The sequence below is a fragment of the Hordeum vulgare genome, chromosome 3H (assembly GCF_904849725.1).
Source record: "Hordeum vulgare subsp. vulgare chromosome 3H, MorexV3_pseudomolecules_assembly, whole genome shotgun sequence".
NCBI classification, from domain to species: domain Eukaryota; kingdom Viridiplantae; phylum Streptophyta; class Magnoliopsida; order Poales; family Poaceae; genus Hordeum; species Hordeum vulgare.
In genome coordinates, this window is record NC_058520.1 from 532,410,750 (window position 1) to 532,428,765 (window position 18,016).

At 43.7% G+C, this 18,016-nt stretch overlaps 1 protein-coding gene across 1 annotated transcript; it reads left to right on the plus strand.

The window, feature by feature from the left end:
- Window positions 1–2,126: 2,126 nt before the first annotated feature.
- On the plus strand, window positions 2,127–4,267 carry LOC123444743 (BTB/POZ and MATH domain-containing protein 3-like). The gene is made up of 2 exons (XM_045121566.1): window positions 2,127–2,373; window positions 2,876–4,267. Exon 2 carries the CDS (start codon window positions 2,883–2,885, stop codon window positions 4,032–4,034), a length of 1,152 nt encoding a protein of 383 aa, XP_044977501.1. The 5' UTR covers window positions 2,127–2,373; window positions 2,876–2,882; the 3' UTR covers window positions 4,035–4,267.
- The last annotated feature ends 13,749 nt before the right edge of the window (window positions 4,268–18,016 follow it).

The following is an 18,016-nucleotide window of genomic DNA, read 5'->3' on the forward strand; positions in this document are numbered from 1 at the left end:
TCATTGTGCCGTAAAGCGTTCATCACTTCACACGCTCTCCTTGTTTATCCACGGGCAACGCACCTCTCTGCTGAGTGGAGAGGAATGTTGTTTTTGCGGGGAGGGGGGGCGCAGAGGAAAGTTTATGTTGAATGTTCCCTCGGAAGGCAGACCAAAACTAATGTTTTTAGGTAATTTTAGTTGCCGTGAGGATGACAAATATAGTTAACAAACATGAAAATCGTGATCAAAAGATGAACTCAGCAGATTTGCCATGATTGCGAGCTGAACTTGTAGACACAAAATTATCATTCAAATCCTTCGAAAATTGTTAGGCTTTCTAACGATCGTTCACTCGTTATGAGTGTTCTTAATGATATATGCATTTGAACAAATCAGTACGTCAACGCAGTACTAAAATATTTAATATATTCAAAAAATGTTTGGGATTTTCAAAAAAAATGTTCTTATTTTCAGAAAATAATATTATTTTTTTCACTCTCTAATTTTTATTTTTATTTTCAAAAAATATTCTCGTGTTCAAAATACTATTAACAAATTATATTAAAATGTTCTTGCTTTCAAAATGTTTTCATAGTTTCAAAAAAAATGTGTTTCAAAAAACAGCACGATTTTTCAAAAAAAGTCGTATTTTGAAAATAATTCATGGATTTAATATGTTTTTAACAAAAGAAATCATGATTTCATAAAAAAAATGTTTGTGTCCTTTTCTAAATTTATTGACGATTTTCATAAAAAATTGTCTTTAAAAAATTGTCCAGGTATTTAAAATAAAAACATCCTTTTGAAAATTTGTTAAAAATTTAAAATTATGAAAACATTTTATGATACATCCAAATAAATATGAAAACATGAATTTTTTTAAATCCAAAACATTTTTTTAAATATGTAAACATTTTTTAATTTTGTGAACACATTTTTAAGCTTTTGAACATTTTTTGTAATTGTTTTTAATTTTTAATAACAAGAAAAATAAGGAAATGAATTAAAATAAATATAAAGTAAAGTAAATAACATAAAATGATTTTTTTAGAAAATCACTACAGTACCCGCACTCTTAATGATCGCCGCAGTTAGCGGCGTATAGGAGCTCCCATTGGAAGCCGCTAGTTAGCGATCGCTTCTTCAGGAGCCTCGCAGCAAATACTTCCACGTGCCGTCACTTGATGCTTTCTCAGCTGTAACGACTTTTGAATTTCGCTTTTTCTATTTTTTCGCGCGCGCTTTAGGATTTTTCTATTGTTTTTTTTCCTTTTTTTGATGTTTTGGTTTTTTGCCGGTCTTTCTTAGCTTTTTGATGCAAAAAAATCTTTTTTTTGCGAAAGAACACGGTTTTTTCGTGAGAGGCACGGTTTTTCTTTGCCGAGAGGCACGATTTTGCCTTCGCGAGAGGCATGGCCATGCCTTTCGAAAACGAAAAAAACGCGTTTTCAGTTTTTTTCGAGAGGCACGATTTTACCTTTGTGAGAGACATGACCGTGCCACTTGGAAAAGGGAAAACAATAACGTGTTTTCTGTTTTTCTCGCGAGAGGCACGGTTTTATCTCTGTAAGAATCACGCTCATGATTCTCTGAAAGGGAATAATAACGCATTTTTTTTGTGAAAGGCACAATTTTGTTTCTGCGAGAGCCACGGTATTTCGCCTTCGTGAGAGACACGCTCTCAGAAAGGAAAAACGCGGAAAAAATTGTTTTTTGTTTTTTTTCTATCGCGAGCGGCATTGTTTTTTATCTGGTTTTTTTATGAAAATAAAGTTTGTTCAAACCTATTAACATGGGATCTAGTTTTAAAAATCTCGACGTGAGAAATCGAACGGTAAAAATAGTTCGACATTTGGACGCACGGTTTAGGAGATAAAATATTTTAAAAATATAAATCTACGAAAAAAGAAAGAACTTTCAGGTTACGACAAGTGACATGCATGCAGTGCGTTATTTATCGCACCTGGAAATGTGGGAGTGATCTTTGAAAGGAACACTTCCTAATTAGTAATTTTTACTTCCTTTTTGTCCTTGTTCTTTTAAGGTGTTGAGGTGGATCAGGCTTTGCACAACTGAGAATGATGGGTGGGCTTGCAGCTCGTGGGCTGTAAAGGCTTTTGAGTTAAAATCCCAGCCATCGTGGTATTCAACCCTAGCTCTAGTATTCAACGAGGCGGCGTCGCAGCCAGTGGAGCGGCGGCGCGAGCTCTGTTTCCGGGGAGGAGCGACGTCGGCGCCTCAGCGTGGAGCGGGGGCGACTCCGTGCGGCCGCCAGGGTAGGTCAGCCAGACTTTACCAGATCTGCCCCTCAGCTCGTCGGCGCGGGCGGCGCAGGGAGTGGAACGGCGGAGACTTCCAACTCCGTGAGGTCGGCCGCCGGCGCAAGCCCAGGTTCGCCCCTCAGCTCATGATCCCAACTCCGAAACTTCTTCTTTTTGTCGAATTAAGGAGCTTTCATTCGAACGGCCAAGCAGCCCCTACTGAGATGATATCAACAGCTTAAATCATATATTGCCTGTAAATTTGAGAACAGAATCACAAAGGAAAGACCATTCATGTAAATTAGCAGGCATCTCCTCAAAATTATAAGCACATTTTACCTCTTTTTATTCAGATTGCTCCTAGTTAATATGCTGTTATTATTCCTAAGAGCCAACCACAAACGGTAACACATTAATTTTCAGAGGTGTTTGTCTTAACACACCACAATCTCCACTTGATTTACTTCCAACATTGTATACAGAATGAACAGAAAATCTACCATTTTTCCTCGAATCCTGCTCCTCACTCAAAACAATACAAACACGATGCCTTACACAGTTACACTGGGCTAGATTAATCCTTTTGCGGATACCCTAACTCCGAAACTTGGGGTTTCAATGGTGACTGGCAGGTTCCTCATGTCGATGTTCACTGGTGTATCTGTCATTGACGGCGAGAATCAGAGCTCTTGCAACACGTCGGCCATCTACACCGGCGTTGCGGACAGCGGGTACCACCTGCTCATGGTCACGGGCTACTCGCACACCAAAGAGGAGCTACACACTGGCGAGTGTGCCAGCACTAGTCTTTTCACAGTGGGAGGCCATGATTGGTATGTCGAGTACTACCCCAACGGCTTAAACAAGGACTGCGCCGACTTCATTTCTCTCAACGTTATCCTTCCCTTTGACAACGACCCTCTCGACATGGTTGTGGAGGCCAAGCTAAGTTTTAGTCTCATCGACCAGGTTGAGAAGCAGAATCCAATGTACATTCGTGCAGCCAGTAAGACTTCCAGGTTCTCCAGTGCTGCTATTAACTGGGGCAGCGACAAGTTTGTGAGAAGAGATGCCCTCGAACGATCATCGGATCTAAAGGGTGATTGTTTCACCATCCGGTGCGACATCATGGTTGTTTCCAAGGATCCCAGAACCGAGGGCGCCAGTGGCACCCTTTCTGACATACACCAGCATTTGAGCAATCTCCTTCAAACAAAAGTGGGTGCTGATGTGACATTTGAGGTCAGCGGCGAGAGGTTCGCCGCACACCGGTGTGTGCTTGCAGCCAGGTCTAAAGTCTTCATGGCACAGCTCTTTGGCCCCATGAAGGAGACATCCACCGTCATACACATCAAAGACATGGAAGCAAAAGTGTTCAGGGCTTTGCTTAGCTTCATCTACACAGATTTATTACCCATGATCGAGGATGAAAAGTCACAGGATCTGGAAGAAGGACAAGTAGAGGAGGTAGTACAACATGAAATGAGGCTGCAATGTCTGCAAGACTTGTTTGTGGCGGCAGACAGATATGATCTCCAACAGCTCAAGTTTATCTGTGAAAAGCAGTTGTCTGAGCAATTAGGTGTGAGCTCGGTGATGTCCACTCTTGTTCTAGCCGAGCAGCACCAGTGCCAGGGATTGAAGGAGGCGTGCATGAAGTTTGTCCAAGTCCAGTCTCCCTCGTGCTTGCAAACAGTAATGGCAACTAATGGCTGGGATCATGCATATACCACCTATCCTTCGGTTTTGAAGGAGCTCTTTGTCAAGATTGCTTCAAATCGGCGGAAGTAAGACTATACGGTATGCAACTATGCATGTTCCTTGATCCTGTAGTGGTGCTCTTATGCATTTATGGGATTCTCTAGAGAGACGCTAGTCCGTGCGTGTTGATGTTGTCTCTTCATGTAATGTGCCTGTATGCTGAACCAGAAAAATCCAACTTATGGCCAAATTGTCTCTGTTGACATGATGGTTTGTACATTCAGCAATGAGCATCAACACTGCATCACTGCACAAGTTCCTTAGCTAGTTGTTTTATCCTCATATATGTCTCTGTGCATTAGTTGTCTGATATATTGTTGCTTTGAGCCTTTGCTGCCATGTAAAACCCTTTTCTAGTGTTTATATCTAGAAAAATAGTGTCCATGTTTTTGGATCTGCATTTTATGAACCAGGATTTAGGGGAACTTGGAAGACAAGACAAAGTTCATCAGGATTCCTGGTTACCGTGAACAGCCCCAGGGTATCAATTCTTGTGCCCTGTACCTATATTTATGATATCCATTCTGGTGTACGTTGAAGGGCCGATGATTGATTGCTGTCAATTTCGGTGAAGAAAAGCTGGGGATAGATTTGAGTCCATGTACAGGGGCTATGCTTTTCTTTATATAATAATAAGTATATTTTGGTCAATTTACTTCGAGCTATGCTTGTCTTAACATAGCTATGCAACAAATTGAGCTTTGAGCACATTGTTGTCTACTAATGTCAGTTTGCAGGAAACCAGGGGATATGAATCATCAATCTCTGTTTGCATGTTCTGGCAGACTCAGTACAGACAGACACAACTTGGTGTCATGCATCTTTACGTGTGTCTTTGTGTTGGTAGTCACCCATTTATTTTAACTGACATTTGCTACATTTACGTGTTCATGCTTGGTCTGTTCCTGCTGCAGATTGCACCTGGCAATGTGGCACCTTCAGCCTTTGTCTATGTCTATTAACCAGGTGGGCCGCGTCATGACAGGCACGTTTCACGTGGCTATTATTTCACGTATGACTGCTTGTGAGTATGTCTCTGAGGTATACCATGGTCGCTTTTTGGGTACTTCTACGTGCCATGCTGTTGGTTGGTTCTTCATCCGGGTGAGATGATCTCTCGCGACAAATTTCAAGCAAACTTGTTCTGTAGATATTTCGTGAAGAATGGCGGTGATGATCAGGCGGGGCTCATATACGTACAGGATCTTGGAATACATGACCCGAGCATGCAAAATGTAGAGTCTAGATGCTGACTAGTGTCAGGCTCATACTTGCGAGGAACAGACTAACAAATTCTTGGAGCTGCCTGTTATTTGTTTATGCTAGTATGGTCAGTTATGGCAGCTGGTGCTATGAAAGTAGAAACACAATTACATTACGGTTGTTCCCCGCGTGGAATTCTGAATTTTGATCTGTTGCGGATATCAGTAGCCTTGTAAATATTGATTTGAAATCACAATTCATCATGGCGAAGCTTGTTGAAGCTTTTAACAGACTGCATGACATACATTGGTAGAAACTAGGGTTCTACCGGTCCTCTGCATTAGGTTATAAGGGTAGGAGGGAGGTTGGAGGAGACGAGGGCGCGGCGGCCGGCCCGACGGTGCCGTCTCGGCATAGGGAGGAGGCGACGGCGAGTAGAGGAGGCGGTGGCTAGGGTTAGGGAGCCGGACAATAGAATTGTCTTATTGCTTGATTCCAAAAGAGCTGTTTACATCGGTTTATATAATCTTGATAACTTGGACTCTAAGATAACTAAGATAACTTGGACTCTAAGATGACTAAGATAACTTGGGCTAAGCCCTTAATATTATTAAGATAACTGGGCTAGTTTGGCTAACTGGGCATCTGATCATAACATTTCTCCTCGCCTGCGCAAATAGCTCGTACTCGAGCTGGATGTCTAGAAAATGTTGGCGGAATTCCTTGAGCGGCTCCCAAGGTGCCTTCGGAGGGTTGAGCTAGTCCGAAGTACGTCGTGCAACAAGGCCTGGAATGTCGCCGGCGCATTGGAAAGACCGAAAAGCATCACCAAAAACTCGAAGTGATCGTGATGGTAGCCAGAACGCAAGTCGAGCGTAGGGAATAAGCGTGGCCCTTGCGGCTTTTCCCGGAGCTCCGCCATGACCGGTATAGGAAAATTGACCCTCGTCGTCTTGGTAGTGAGAGCACGGTAATCGAGGCAAAAACGTTGGTCGACAGCTGCAAAGGAGCACCGGTAAAAGGTCGTCGTGCCGCTGCAGGAGATGAGCCAACAGGGGCGGCTCAGAGTCTGCTATGGCGGTCGACAGCTGAGAGGGAAATGCTGGAGAATTGCCACCCTCGCCCTTCCACTGCACCTTGCGCCCTTGACGCCACAAAGTCATGGTCAGTGCGTCAAAGTCCCAAAGGATGGGTCCGAGCGTCCGCAAGAAGTCGACGCCGAGGATGAAGTCGTAGTCGCCCAAGTCGATGCCGACGCACATGATGGCGAAGGACTCGTCGCCGATGAGGATGGGAACTTGCTGCGCAAGTCCGTGGCAGCGGAGACGGTCACCATTAGCCATGGTAACTCGGAGCTGCTCGCCGCCCGTCGGCTGGAGGGTCAGGCGATGCATGGTAGGCGCGGGCAGGAAGTTGTGTGTAGAGCCCGTGTCCACGAGAGCTAAGAGGCGCTCCCCGTTAACCGTCACTGGCAACAACATCGTTGTTTCCGTTCATATGCCGACAAGGGCATGCTGGTAGACCACGAGAGCGGTGGCTGGCGTCGGGGTTGCCCCCTCGGCAAGCTCGGAGGGAGCTGTATCCTCCGCGACATAGGCGTCTGCCTCCAGATAGAAGAGGCGCGGGCAGACATGGCCTGGCACGCAGGGCTCATCGCAGTTGAAACATAACCCCTGGCGACGACGCTCGTTTTGTTTAACCGGGGTTAGCCAACGGAACGGTCGAGTTGCTGCTGTGGCGGGCGTCCCTATCGCGGGCTGGGCAGGCTGGCTGGGTGCAGACATAGCCGGCTGAGGGGGTGGGCGAGGTGCCTGGGTCGGGAACGCCTGCTGCATAGCCACCGCCCGCAGGCAGGTGCGGCCCGCCGGCCGTGGAGATCATCGGAGTGGTGGGGGGACGACGACGACGCGACGGTGGAGACGGGCGGCAGTGATGACATGATCGAACCAGAGCCTCGTGATACCAAACTGGTAGAAACTAGGGTTCTACCAGCCCTCTGCCTTAGGTTATAAGGGTAGGAGGGAGGTTGGAGGAGACGAGGGCGCCGCGGCCGGCGCGACGGTGTCGTCTCGGCGTAGGGAGGAGGCGACGACGAGTAGAGGAGGCGGTGGCTAGGGTTAGGGTTCCGGCTCCTGTGGGAGCTGGGCAATAGAATTGTCTTATTGCTTGATTCCAAAAGAGCTGTTTACATCGGTTTATATAATCTCGATAACTTTGACTCTAAGATAACTAAGATAACTTGGACTCTAAGATAACTAAGATAACTTGGGCTAAGCCCCTGATATTATTAAGATAACTGGGTCATTTTGGCTAACTGGGCCTCTGATCATAACATACATGTTGTATGTTCTATTTATTTTTAATATTGAGAAGATGTTTATTGGAAGGCATGAACATATATAAATGCAGTGTAAAGACAGAATGTGAAGAGCTGTCAGTTTATCCAAATAGTGAGGTATGTTTTTTTGTTGTTGATAGAATTAACATAAATTCTTCCTTTTAGCATAAAAATCTCAGTTAGATGCTATGTACTCCATCTGTTTCTAAATATAAGTCTTTTAAGAGATTTCACAAGGTGACTACATACGAAGCAAAATGAATGAACCTACACTTTAGAGTATGTCTATATACATCCGTATGTAATCCTTTAGTAGAATCTTTAAAAAGACTTATATTTAGAAACGAAGGGAGTATATAACATTACTTAAATACGAACTTGAATATAACGATTTTTTTTACTGCGAATATATAAATTTGAAAATTAAGCTCCATTTTATCAGTCTTTGCCCAAACAATGCCGTGAGCGATGGAGCTCGTGGGCCCACCCCACCTCTAAGCAGTCCCAGGAGGAATCCACCAGCGAGCCAGTGATCATAGCGTTGCATTGGTCGTGGGATAGGAATAGGAGGCGTTCCCGATGGAGACGACTTTCCACGGGCGTGCGCCTGAAGATGCACCTTCATCAGCAGCGCCCACTCGACGTAGTTTGTGTGTGTCAGCTTTGGGAGAGCAGCATTGGAGGTTGCCTACTGCACCACCGCCTCGGCGGCGTGTCTTGCTACGGCCCTGACCCTGCGACGGCGCGGCGGCGTCAGGGAAAGGTTCCCGGCTGTTGCAGCTCCTGACATGGATCTGATGTCACTTGTAGCCGTCAATGGCGACGAACAGGTTCAGACAATGGCTTTTCTCCTGATCTTCTTTTATTCCGAAACAAAATGAGTTCATGGCATTCCTTTTTGATGGGAGGACTCTGTTTTTAGATGTTTCTTTGAGTTTTGTTAGAATTTGTGTTCGGTGAAGGAAGGTGAAATGATTTTTCTTTTTGAAAAGTATGAAGACCCCCGGCCTCTGCATCTAGACGATGCATGCATTCATTTTATTAATTACTGAAAAAATGACTCATGTGTTGCAACGGGAGACTAAATTCACATTCCCCTTTACCCAATGGCACAGACACCTGGTGCATCATCCGACCATGATTCTTTGGGATTCCGCTTCGAAGACATAGATGAATATAGTAAATATGCCCGTGCGCTTCAACGAAAAAAAATAAAATCGTCTCTCATACATACACTCGACGACGTCGGCAAATCATTTGAAGTCTTTCACGGTGCTATATGAAAAACAACATGATAGGTGGTTTTGTACACAAACATAAAAGTGGGACAATATTTTAAGTGTATTGAAGTTATGCCCAATATATTAGATAACAAAAATATCTACCTGATTGATGGTATCAATTCACCTTTTTGTGCTGTTCCTCATTCATACCCAACAAATAATGCATTAGATTGAAAAATAGCAAAGTACACTTTAATATTCAATGATAACATGTGCATAAGAGCATCATTCCTGATTTGTTGATCTATGTGTTTGTAACTGTAACGCAAATAAAGACTTAATTTGGTTGCAAACATATTAGATATCTCCAACATGCTTAACGAATAGATATTTCTAAAATGTCCCATATAAAGAAGGTTATTAATTAAGGATGTAACATAGACATAATTTTAGAAATAATTAACATGAAAGATAATATTATATTTGAAATCTACGTATTTTTAGCTATTTCATATATAACTTTCAAAATTTGAAGTTAGAGTTTAGAAGATATGAATCTGCAAAAAATAGAAACATTGAAAACTAAATAGTTGGGCCGAAGTTGCAACAGTGCAGCCCATCTACTAAAATAACGATTTGGCAAGGTAGCTCTATCTTACGCCAACCTGAAATCAAAATAGAAAAAGCAAGAAAAAGTGTGTGGGGGGGGGGGGGTGGGGGGTCGAACTTTGGTCTGTCGGGTGAAAGTGGACGGCTCAAGGCACTCAAATGATTGTCCACATGTGTTATGTGAAGGGATCGTCTTTTACATTAACAAAACACGTTCGGCCGCAAAAAAAGAATCGTTTTTGTCACTTACGGGTGGCATTGGTGGGTAATTTTTGCCATGAAGTTATCCGTGCTTTATTAGTAGGTATAGATTTAAAAAAAACTTACAAAAAACACAGTTGTAAGTCTGAAGTCACCGTCTAAACAACATCCGCTGCTACTCCTATCCAGTTGATGAAAAGATGCTGATAGTCTGAGCCAAATACCAAACAGGCCTTGCAGCCAAGCCTAACATCTAAGACGTGAGACCCCAACCAAGCCACTTGCTGGGTATAGGGCACACACCGGCCCAACGCACACATAGACGCCGCCGTCGCCACCTGTCACCAATCCATCTTCATAGGTGTATTGACGCATCAACCTTGTCCGGTCTAGCTGTCGTCGACGCCACCACGACGTTAGACAACGCCATCATCCCATGCTCGTCCATCAACACAGCGAGACCATGCTGCTCTATGCCGCTGAGACCCACCGTTATCGACGTGTCAGATGCAACGCCGCTCACAGGATGAAATAAAGTTCTTCCCTTCTAACCCCGTCCCGGTGGTGCGTCTAGCATCATCGTTGGGTGTGTGAAGTTGTGTCTCTGGCAATCTGTCTTTGATGGATCTGTTCGGATCTCATCATCTTTCGTCTATGTTCATGTGTTTTCATGTTGGATACTTCTAGTATACGCTACTCTTCATTGACGATGGTTGTTGTTTTGCCACACTCGTCCCATAGGGCCTTAACACGATAGTTTTTTAAATGTTTACTATTACATGTCTCGGTGTAATGCTTGTAGTCGTCCTTAATTGGTCTATAAAATTTAGATGTAATTTTTATTACTTATGATGCCCGCTGTACTGTTATTATTGGAGATGAATGGATTGAAGTTTTGTGGCACAAAACACACTAACAATTAGCTTGTGCAAAAAGTACGTGCACTTGTTATTTTCTCACAAACGACAAGAGCGAAGGATCCTGATAAGTTTGGAACGTTCGGATTTTGCCCATAACAAATCATTAGTTTTTTATGACAATTTTAATTGATCTGAGGATAGCAAATTTAGTTCTTAAGCATGCGAATTTTGTCCCTAATTTATATTTTGCCAAAAAATTGTCATGTGTGCCAAATAAGTTTGATATTCTGGTGTCAACTAAGGTTGTCACAAAAGAATATTTGATTTGCCATAGGCAAAATTCAAATGTTTGGGAATTATCTTTTCTGTAAAAGAATTGTATATAAATTAAAAGAAACATGTACAGATTATTAAAAAAGAAGGAGCTTGTTTTCTTTTTCTGAAATGGAAAAGATGGAGCTTGTATATCAACCATACGTGCACAAATTTATTTATCCTCATACATGAAGGAATCATCATATTTTTTTATAGGACTAGTATATGTTGTGCATGTTGAAAATATGCCCCAAAGACAATAATAAATTTCTTTTTTTTCATGATAATCATTTATTATTTATATTATAATTATATTGATTGGAAACTCAAATACATGTGTGGAAACATAGACAACACACTGCTTCTAGTGATCCTCTCAAGGACTAGCTTGTTGATCAAAGATGGTCAAGATTTCCTTGCCATAGACAAGAGATGTCGTTTGATGACGGAATCACATCATTAGGAGAATGATGTGATGGACAAGTCCAAACTGTGAACGTAGCATATGAGCGTGTCAATTTATTGCTACTGTTTTCTGGATGTCAAGTATATGTTCCTATGATCATGAGATCATGCAACTCCCGGACACCGGAGGAATACCTTGTGTGTATCAAACGTCGCAACATAACTGGATGACTATAAAGGTGTGCTAGAGGTACCTCCGAGGGTGTTTGTTGGGTTGGCGTAAATCAAGACTGGGATTTGTCACTCCGTGTGACGTAGAGGTATCTCAGGGCCCACTGGGTAATACAACATCACAACAAGGCTTGGAAGCAATGTAACTAAGGAGTTAGTCACGGGAACTTGTATTACGAAACGAGTAAACAGACTTGCCGGTAACGAGATTGAACTAGGTATGGAGATACCAACGGTTGAATCTCGGGCAAGTAACATACTCATGAACAAAGAGAATAGCACACGAGATTAACTGAATCCTTGACATAGAGGTTCGACCAACAAAGATCTTCGTAGAATATGTAGGAACCAATATGGGCATCGAGGTCCCGCTATTGGTTATTGTCCGGAGAGTGTCTCGGTCATGTCTGCATAGTTCTCGAACTCGCAGGGTCTGCACACTTAAGGTTCGATTACATTTCAGTATTATTGAGTTATGTATTTTGGTGACCGAAGGTTGTTCGGAGTTCCGGATAAGATCACGGGCATGACGAGGAGCTCTGAAATAGTCCAGAGGTAAAGATTAATTTATGAAATAATAGTGTTTGGTCTCCGGAAGGGTTTCAGAATTCACCAGAAGGGGTTTCAGATGTTTCCCGAAATGTTCGGGTACGAGAACACTTTATCTGGGCCAAGGGGTAAAGCCCACTAGGCTTTAGGAAGGCGAAAAGGCGTTTTGCGAAGGCCATGGGCCAAACGCCGAGGACCCTGGCGTCTGGTCGTGGAGTCCGAGGAGGACTCTTCCCTTGCGTGCCAAACCAACTTTGAGGAGGCTCTTTCTCCAAGAAACGACCCCATGGCTCAACATATAAATAGAGGGGTAGGGCTAGCATCCGGAACACATCAAGATTTCCCCAAGCCGTGTGCCGACAACCCCGCCCCTCTAGTTCATCCTCCGTCATAGTTTTCGTTGTGCTTGGCGAAGCCGTGTGAAGATTGTTCTTCACCACCACCGACACAACACCGTCGTGTTGTCGGAGAACTCATCTACCTCTCCGCGCCCCTCTTGCTGGATCAAGAAGCCGAAGATCGTCATCGAGCTATGCATGTGTTGAACGTGGATGTGTCATCCGTTCGACACTAGATCCGGATGGGATCGCGGGACAAACTGTGATTTGGATCACGAAGATGTTCAACTACATCAACCGCGTTATATACGCTTTCGCTTAGCGATCTACAAGGGTATGTGGATCCGATCTCTCCTCTCGTAGATGGTCATCACCATGGATAGATCTTATGTGCGCGTGGGAAATTTTTTTATTTCCCATGCAACGTTTCCCAACAGTAGTATCATGAACGTAGATGACATCTTGAGTAGAACACAAAGGAGTTTGTGGGCGTTGATATTCAGATTGCTTCCCTCCTTAGTCTTTTCTTTATTCGGCGGTATTGTTGGATGAAGCGTCCTCGACCAACCTTACTCGTACGCTTACGAGAGACCGCTTCCATCGACTGACATGCAACTTGTTGCATAAAGATGGCTGGCGGATGTCTGTCTCTCCTAATTTAGTTCAATCGGATTCGACAAAAACGGTCCTTGGAGAAGGTTAAATAGCAACTTGTGTATCACCGTTGTGGTTTTGCGTAAGTAAGACGCATTCTTTCTAGACACCCATAGCAGCAACGTAAAACATGCAACAACAAATTAAAGGACGTCTAACTTGTTTTTGCAAGGTATGTTGTGATATGATATGGCGAATGACATGATATGATATATTTGATGTATGAGATGATCATATAGTAATAGTTAAATACCGACTTGAATGTCAATGCTACGGCAACCGGCAAGAGCCATAGGGTTGTCTTTAATTATTTTGCGTTTGATGATGCTTTACTTTATCGCTAAGAGGTAGCAATAGTTTTACAAACATAGTTGGCGCCACAATCTCGAGGTTCTGGTATAAGATTGAGTACAAGAGATGAACTAGGGTTTTGAGAGGAGATGATGTTGATGAACATGTTGATGAATATTGGCCTCCCCAAGATGGGAGGTTTGTTGGTGATGACGATGGCCTCGATTTCCGGTTGGGAAGTTCCTCCGACGGAATCGCTCCATCGGAGGGCAAAAGTGCTCTTGCCCAAGTTTCGCCTCGAGACGGCGACGCTTCGTCCCGAAAGTCCTCTCCTTATTTTTTTAGGGTGAAGGAGAATTTATACGAGAAGATGATCGCCAGAGGTGGGCCAGGTGGCCCAATAGACATCAGGCCATGCCAGGGGTGCCTGGCATGCCCTGGTTTCTAGTGGCCGCCTGGTGGCCCCCATCCGACACTTCTTCGCTCTAGTATTTTTATTTATTATAAAATAAATCTCCGTAAATTTTCAGCCCAGTTGGAGATGTGGAAAATAGGTATCTCTGACGTAGCTTTTTCAGGTCCAGAATTCCATCTGTGGGCATTCTCCCACTTGATGTAAACCTTGCATATTATGAGATAAAATGCATTAGAGTTACTCCACCAAGTGGAAAAATGCATAAAAACACTATAAATATCAGTAACAAAACATGATGCAAAATGGACGTATCAACTCCCCCAAGCTTAGACCTCGCGTCTCCTTAAGCGAAAGCCGACAACGAAAATAATGACCACATGCTTTGAGAGAGAGGTGTCGATACAAATAAAATATAGACGTAGCAGCATCATGCTTATTATTATAACAACAAGTAAAACTTTATAAAATACTTCATCACAACATTTTCATCATATAACTTTCATCATAAAGGCTTCTTATAAACAAGTAGCAATTCATCACAATATTGAAGTATGAAGCGTAAACTCTATTGAAAACTAACAAACTATGTTTTCAGCCAACTTTTCAACACAATTCATCATATTTTCAGGAAGGGTCACATATCGGAGGTTTTAAGCAAGTCTACATACTCAACCGACATTTAGTCTTCTATGATTGCTAACACTCACCGCATATACATGAGCAAAAGGTTTCAACCAGACACATAGAAAGATAGGGGCTTATAGTGTTGCCTTCCAATGTATTCATCTCAATGGTGATGTCAACAATAATAACTCATGACCACCCACATTCAGTTGGATATATATGATAAGATCTTTCCCCACCACATGATGCTTGCCAAGGAGTAGATAAAGGAAGTAGAGGAAAATACTTTGACCCTTGCACAAAAGTAAATACATAAAGGTAAAAGATAGGCCCTTCGCAAAGGGAAGTAGAGGTTGTCATGCGCTTTTTGGTTGTATGCTAAATCTCTTAGTGCAAAGGAATGTTACATTATATTGTCCCTTGTGATGACAACCTTTATCATGAAGTCCGTCGCTTTTATTATCGCCATCACAAGTTTGTACAACGCTTTATTTAGGCTAGAGAGGGGCGTCAGGAGACACTAGGGGGGGCACACAACAAGGCACGACCCCCCCTAGGCGCACCCTGATGTGTGTTGCCTTCCTCGTGTGGCCTCTGGTCTGCTCCCGAAGCTTCCAGGTCTAATTTTGGTCCAGAAAAAACCATCCATTTTTATGGTAATTGGACTTCTTTGGTACTGTAAACCTGAAAAGCCAAAAAACACGCAAAAAACAGCAACTGTCACGAGGCACTGGGTTAATAGGTTTGTACTAAAATATAATATGAATCAGCAAATAAATGCCCAAAAGTATTCTAGAATGATAATATTATCGCATGGAAACATATCATCCATCCAGTGAGATGCCTCACTACCACCCTCCTTGGAGCTTGCCCGTACTTCGCCGACGAGATCCTCAGGATGAGGCTAGACAAGAGAGAGGGAGGCTGGGCTAGGAGGCGGCACCGGTGAGGTTCCCCTGTGTCCGTGTGGGCCGACGCAGGGGTTTAGATTCTTGGTAGTTCTTCCTACCACTTATCCATCATTTTCATTTCAGTTAAGCGGGCTTCTTTGATGCTAATTGTCAGCATCCTATAGTTTCATTATATGGTGCCTCATTATCTCATCATCCTATAGTTTTATTGTGAAGCATCCTGTTGTTTATTTATAACGATGAAAAAGTCAACATGGAATTTTGGTGAGAGGATAGTCTCATTATCTCAGCATCCAAGGCACGTCTCCAAACTATTTTTTTGAAATGAAGGCAAAAGCTTTGCCTCGTCTCATTAATTAAGAAGAAGGTGATATAGTCTTAAAGGTTATAGGACCACTCAGGCCCGAACAAGGGGATCACTCTCCCGGTAAAATATTACCCAAAAACCTAGCTGCCCCCACTACCCACGTCTTCGCCTCATCCTTGATCGATCCTGCCACCCTCGACAGCAGGGAAGCCTTGTTGCGGAAGACTCGATCATTCCTCTCATTTCATATCTCCCAACAAATGAGCATCTACATAGAGTCGATCGCCTTCTTGGAGTAGCCTGATCGTTCCTCACCTGAGACCCACCATTGATTCACCGTCTCAAGGTCGACCCAAGAGAGGGTCGAATACTGCCAACCCAGCCAACCAAAAATGAAGTTCCACACCCTCATAGTGAAACGACATTTGAACATAATATGGGCCACCCACTCCGGGTCGTGCTTGCAAAGCAAACAAAGGCCACAGTAAGGCAATCCTCTGCGCTGCAGCGTGACAACAGTCCATATTCTATCTTGTAGGAAGAGCCACGGGAAGAATTTAATCTTAGGGGGCGTCCAAATCTTCCAAACCATCTGTGGCAATGCAGACTTGATCAAACCGGTGAACTGCATCATGTATGTTGTGACGCGGAGTAGCAACCGGCTGCCGTGAACTTGTAGCGGATGTTGTCACAAATGCCCGGAGGAAGATTGATCTGTTGGACTCTCGGCCAAAGATCACAAAATAGTTGGAGAAGGATAACTGAAAGGCCGCCTTGCAAGTTAATATGCATGACCCGATCATGGTTGGACATCGCTTTAGCTACGCAACTGTTGGGGCGCTTGAAAAGAGCGAAGATGCTCCGAACCATTATCTCAACATCATAGCATATCCCAAGTGTTTAGCATCAAAATTTAAATCAGCTAAAAAAGCAGAAATTTAAACATTCCTTTCAGATCAATTTTCGGCTTTTGTAGTGTCAAAAACAAAGGATGGTATGCAACAAGATCAAAATCAATGGCTGGTTTTCAATGTTAGCAACAGAACAACATGGTAGGCGACATACTTGAATATGTAAACAAGAGCATCTTTAGCAGATCCTCTAAACCTTCATACTCTAAAATCGCTTTAAAGGATACTGTAAAACATTTTTATGGGAGACATGTGTGTCGGCCGAATATATCCCGCATAAATCGTTTTATGTCCCTACAAGATAGCATAAAAGATCCCTACAAGCAAAATCAAGATCGCAATTGGGTCATTCTCACATGAGGCACGACCTGGGGCGGAGGTGCCGCACCGAGAGGAGGAACGCTCGTGTATTGTCGATGGTTGCGCTGTCGTGGAGCAGGACGTGGAGTGCCGGGGCGGACACGAGGAGCAGGCAGTAGCAGCAACTAGCTAGAGGCGGCAACGCCGGTGAAAATTAGCTCGCATGGGTGACAACAAAAGTAACGGCGACGGTGTAGCCCACGGCCGCACCTCACGATGCTCGCGGCTCGAGCAGCGGCGACAGCTTGCGGGACAGTCTCAGCGACGGCGGCAGCTCGCGAGGTAGCAACTAAGGTTCGGTGATCACCGACATCAAGGCGTTTTGTCAAGGTGGAGAAGACCGTGGCGGGAGCTGAAAGTTCCCTCCCGTCAACATTTTCTTATTTTACATGTTGTGTAAAAATTGCCCCTAATCCCGCAAATATGAAGGAAACGGCTCGGAATATGAAGGATCCCATACTTTTTTTACACGATGAACAATTTTGAGAGGTCTACTCGGGATCAAAAAGACATCGTCGTCCTGCAAACTGACGGTTATTTGCCAATGACCCTTTTACAGGATCTGCTAGAGATACTCTAAAAGTAAACATGACAGAGTAACAAATCTACTGGTTTATAAATAAACATGCTTGCTGTATAATGCCCGTTTGAGTTGAAATAAAGTGGCTTAACCTAGTCATGCCAAATCCTTTCTACGGGATGGTAAAGAGAAACAAGAAATTGGATCTTTTGCCCCACTTTACTTTCCAATTTGTAAAGTGGCTTAACCGAGTCATGCCAAATCCTTTCTGCAGCCTTTCTTCTAAAAATTTATCAGGAGAAGCAGAGGAGGAAAAAGGAAAAGAATGACAAGCACATATTCTTCTTTGTATGGCGATGATTCTCGGTTGACGTGCTACATCGACTTTGGTTTCGCCGCATATGAAAAACTTCTTTGATTCACAAAGCCCTTATGTCGGATCAAAACAGGCGATGGTTATCACAGTTGCAAAACTCCTCAGGAATCACATCCATCATCGCCGTATTCTTCTTTTACGAGGTAATAAGAGCAACTCCAACAGAACGACCTATTTCATTTGCCATCATCTGTTTAGATCCGCGTGGATAAAAGTGATGGTCCAACGCACGGACCCATTATCAAAACACGTTCATCTCGCGTTCGCGACGATCTATTTCCGGCCCAAATTTAGGACTCAAATGCGTCAGCGCGGACGCGCGCGCCCTCTCGGTGTCCGCCCCATCCACACTCACCGGTCGTCCAACTACC

What these genes read in the sequence shown, in the direction of transcription:
- LOC123444743 (XM_045121566.1), top strand. Translation starts at nt 2,883, where the DNA reads ATGTCGATGTTCACTGGTGTATCTGTCATTGACGGCGAGAATCAGAGC.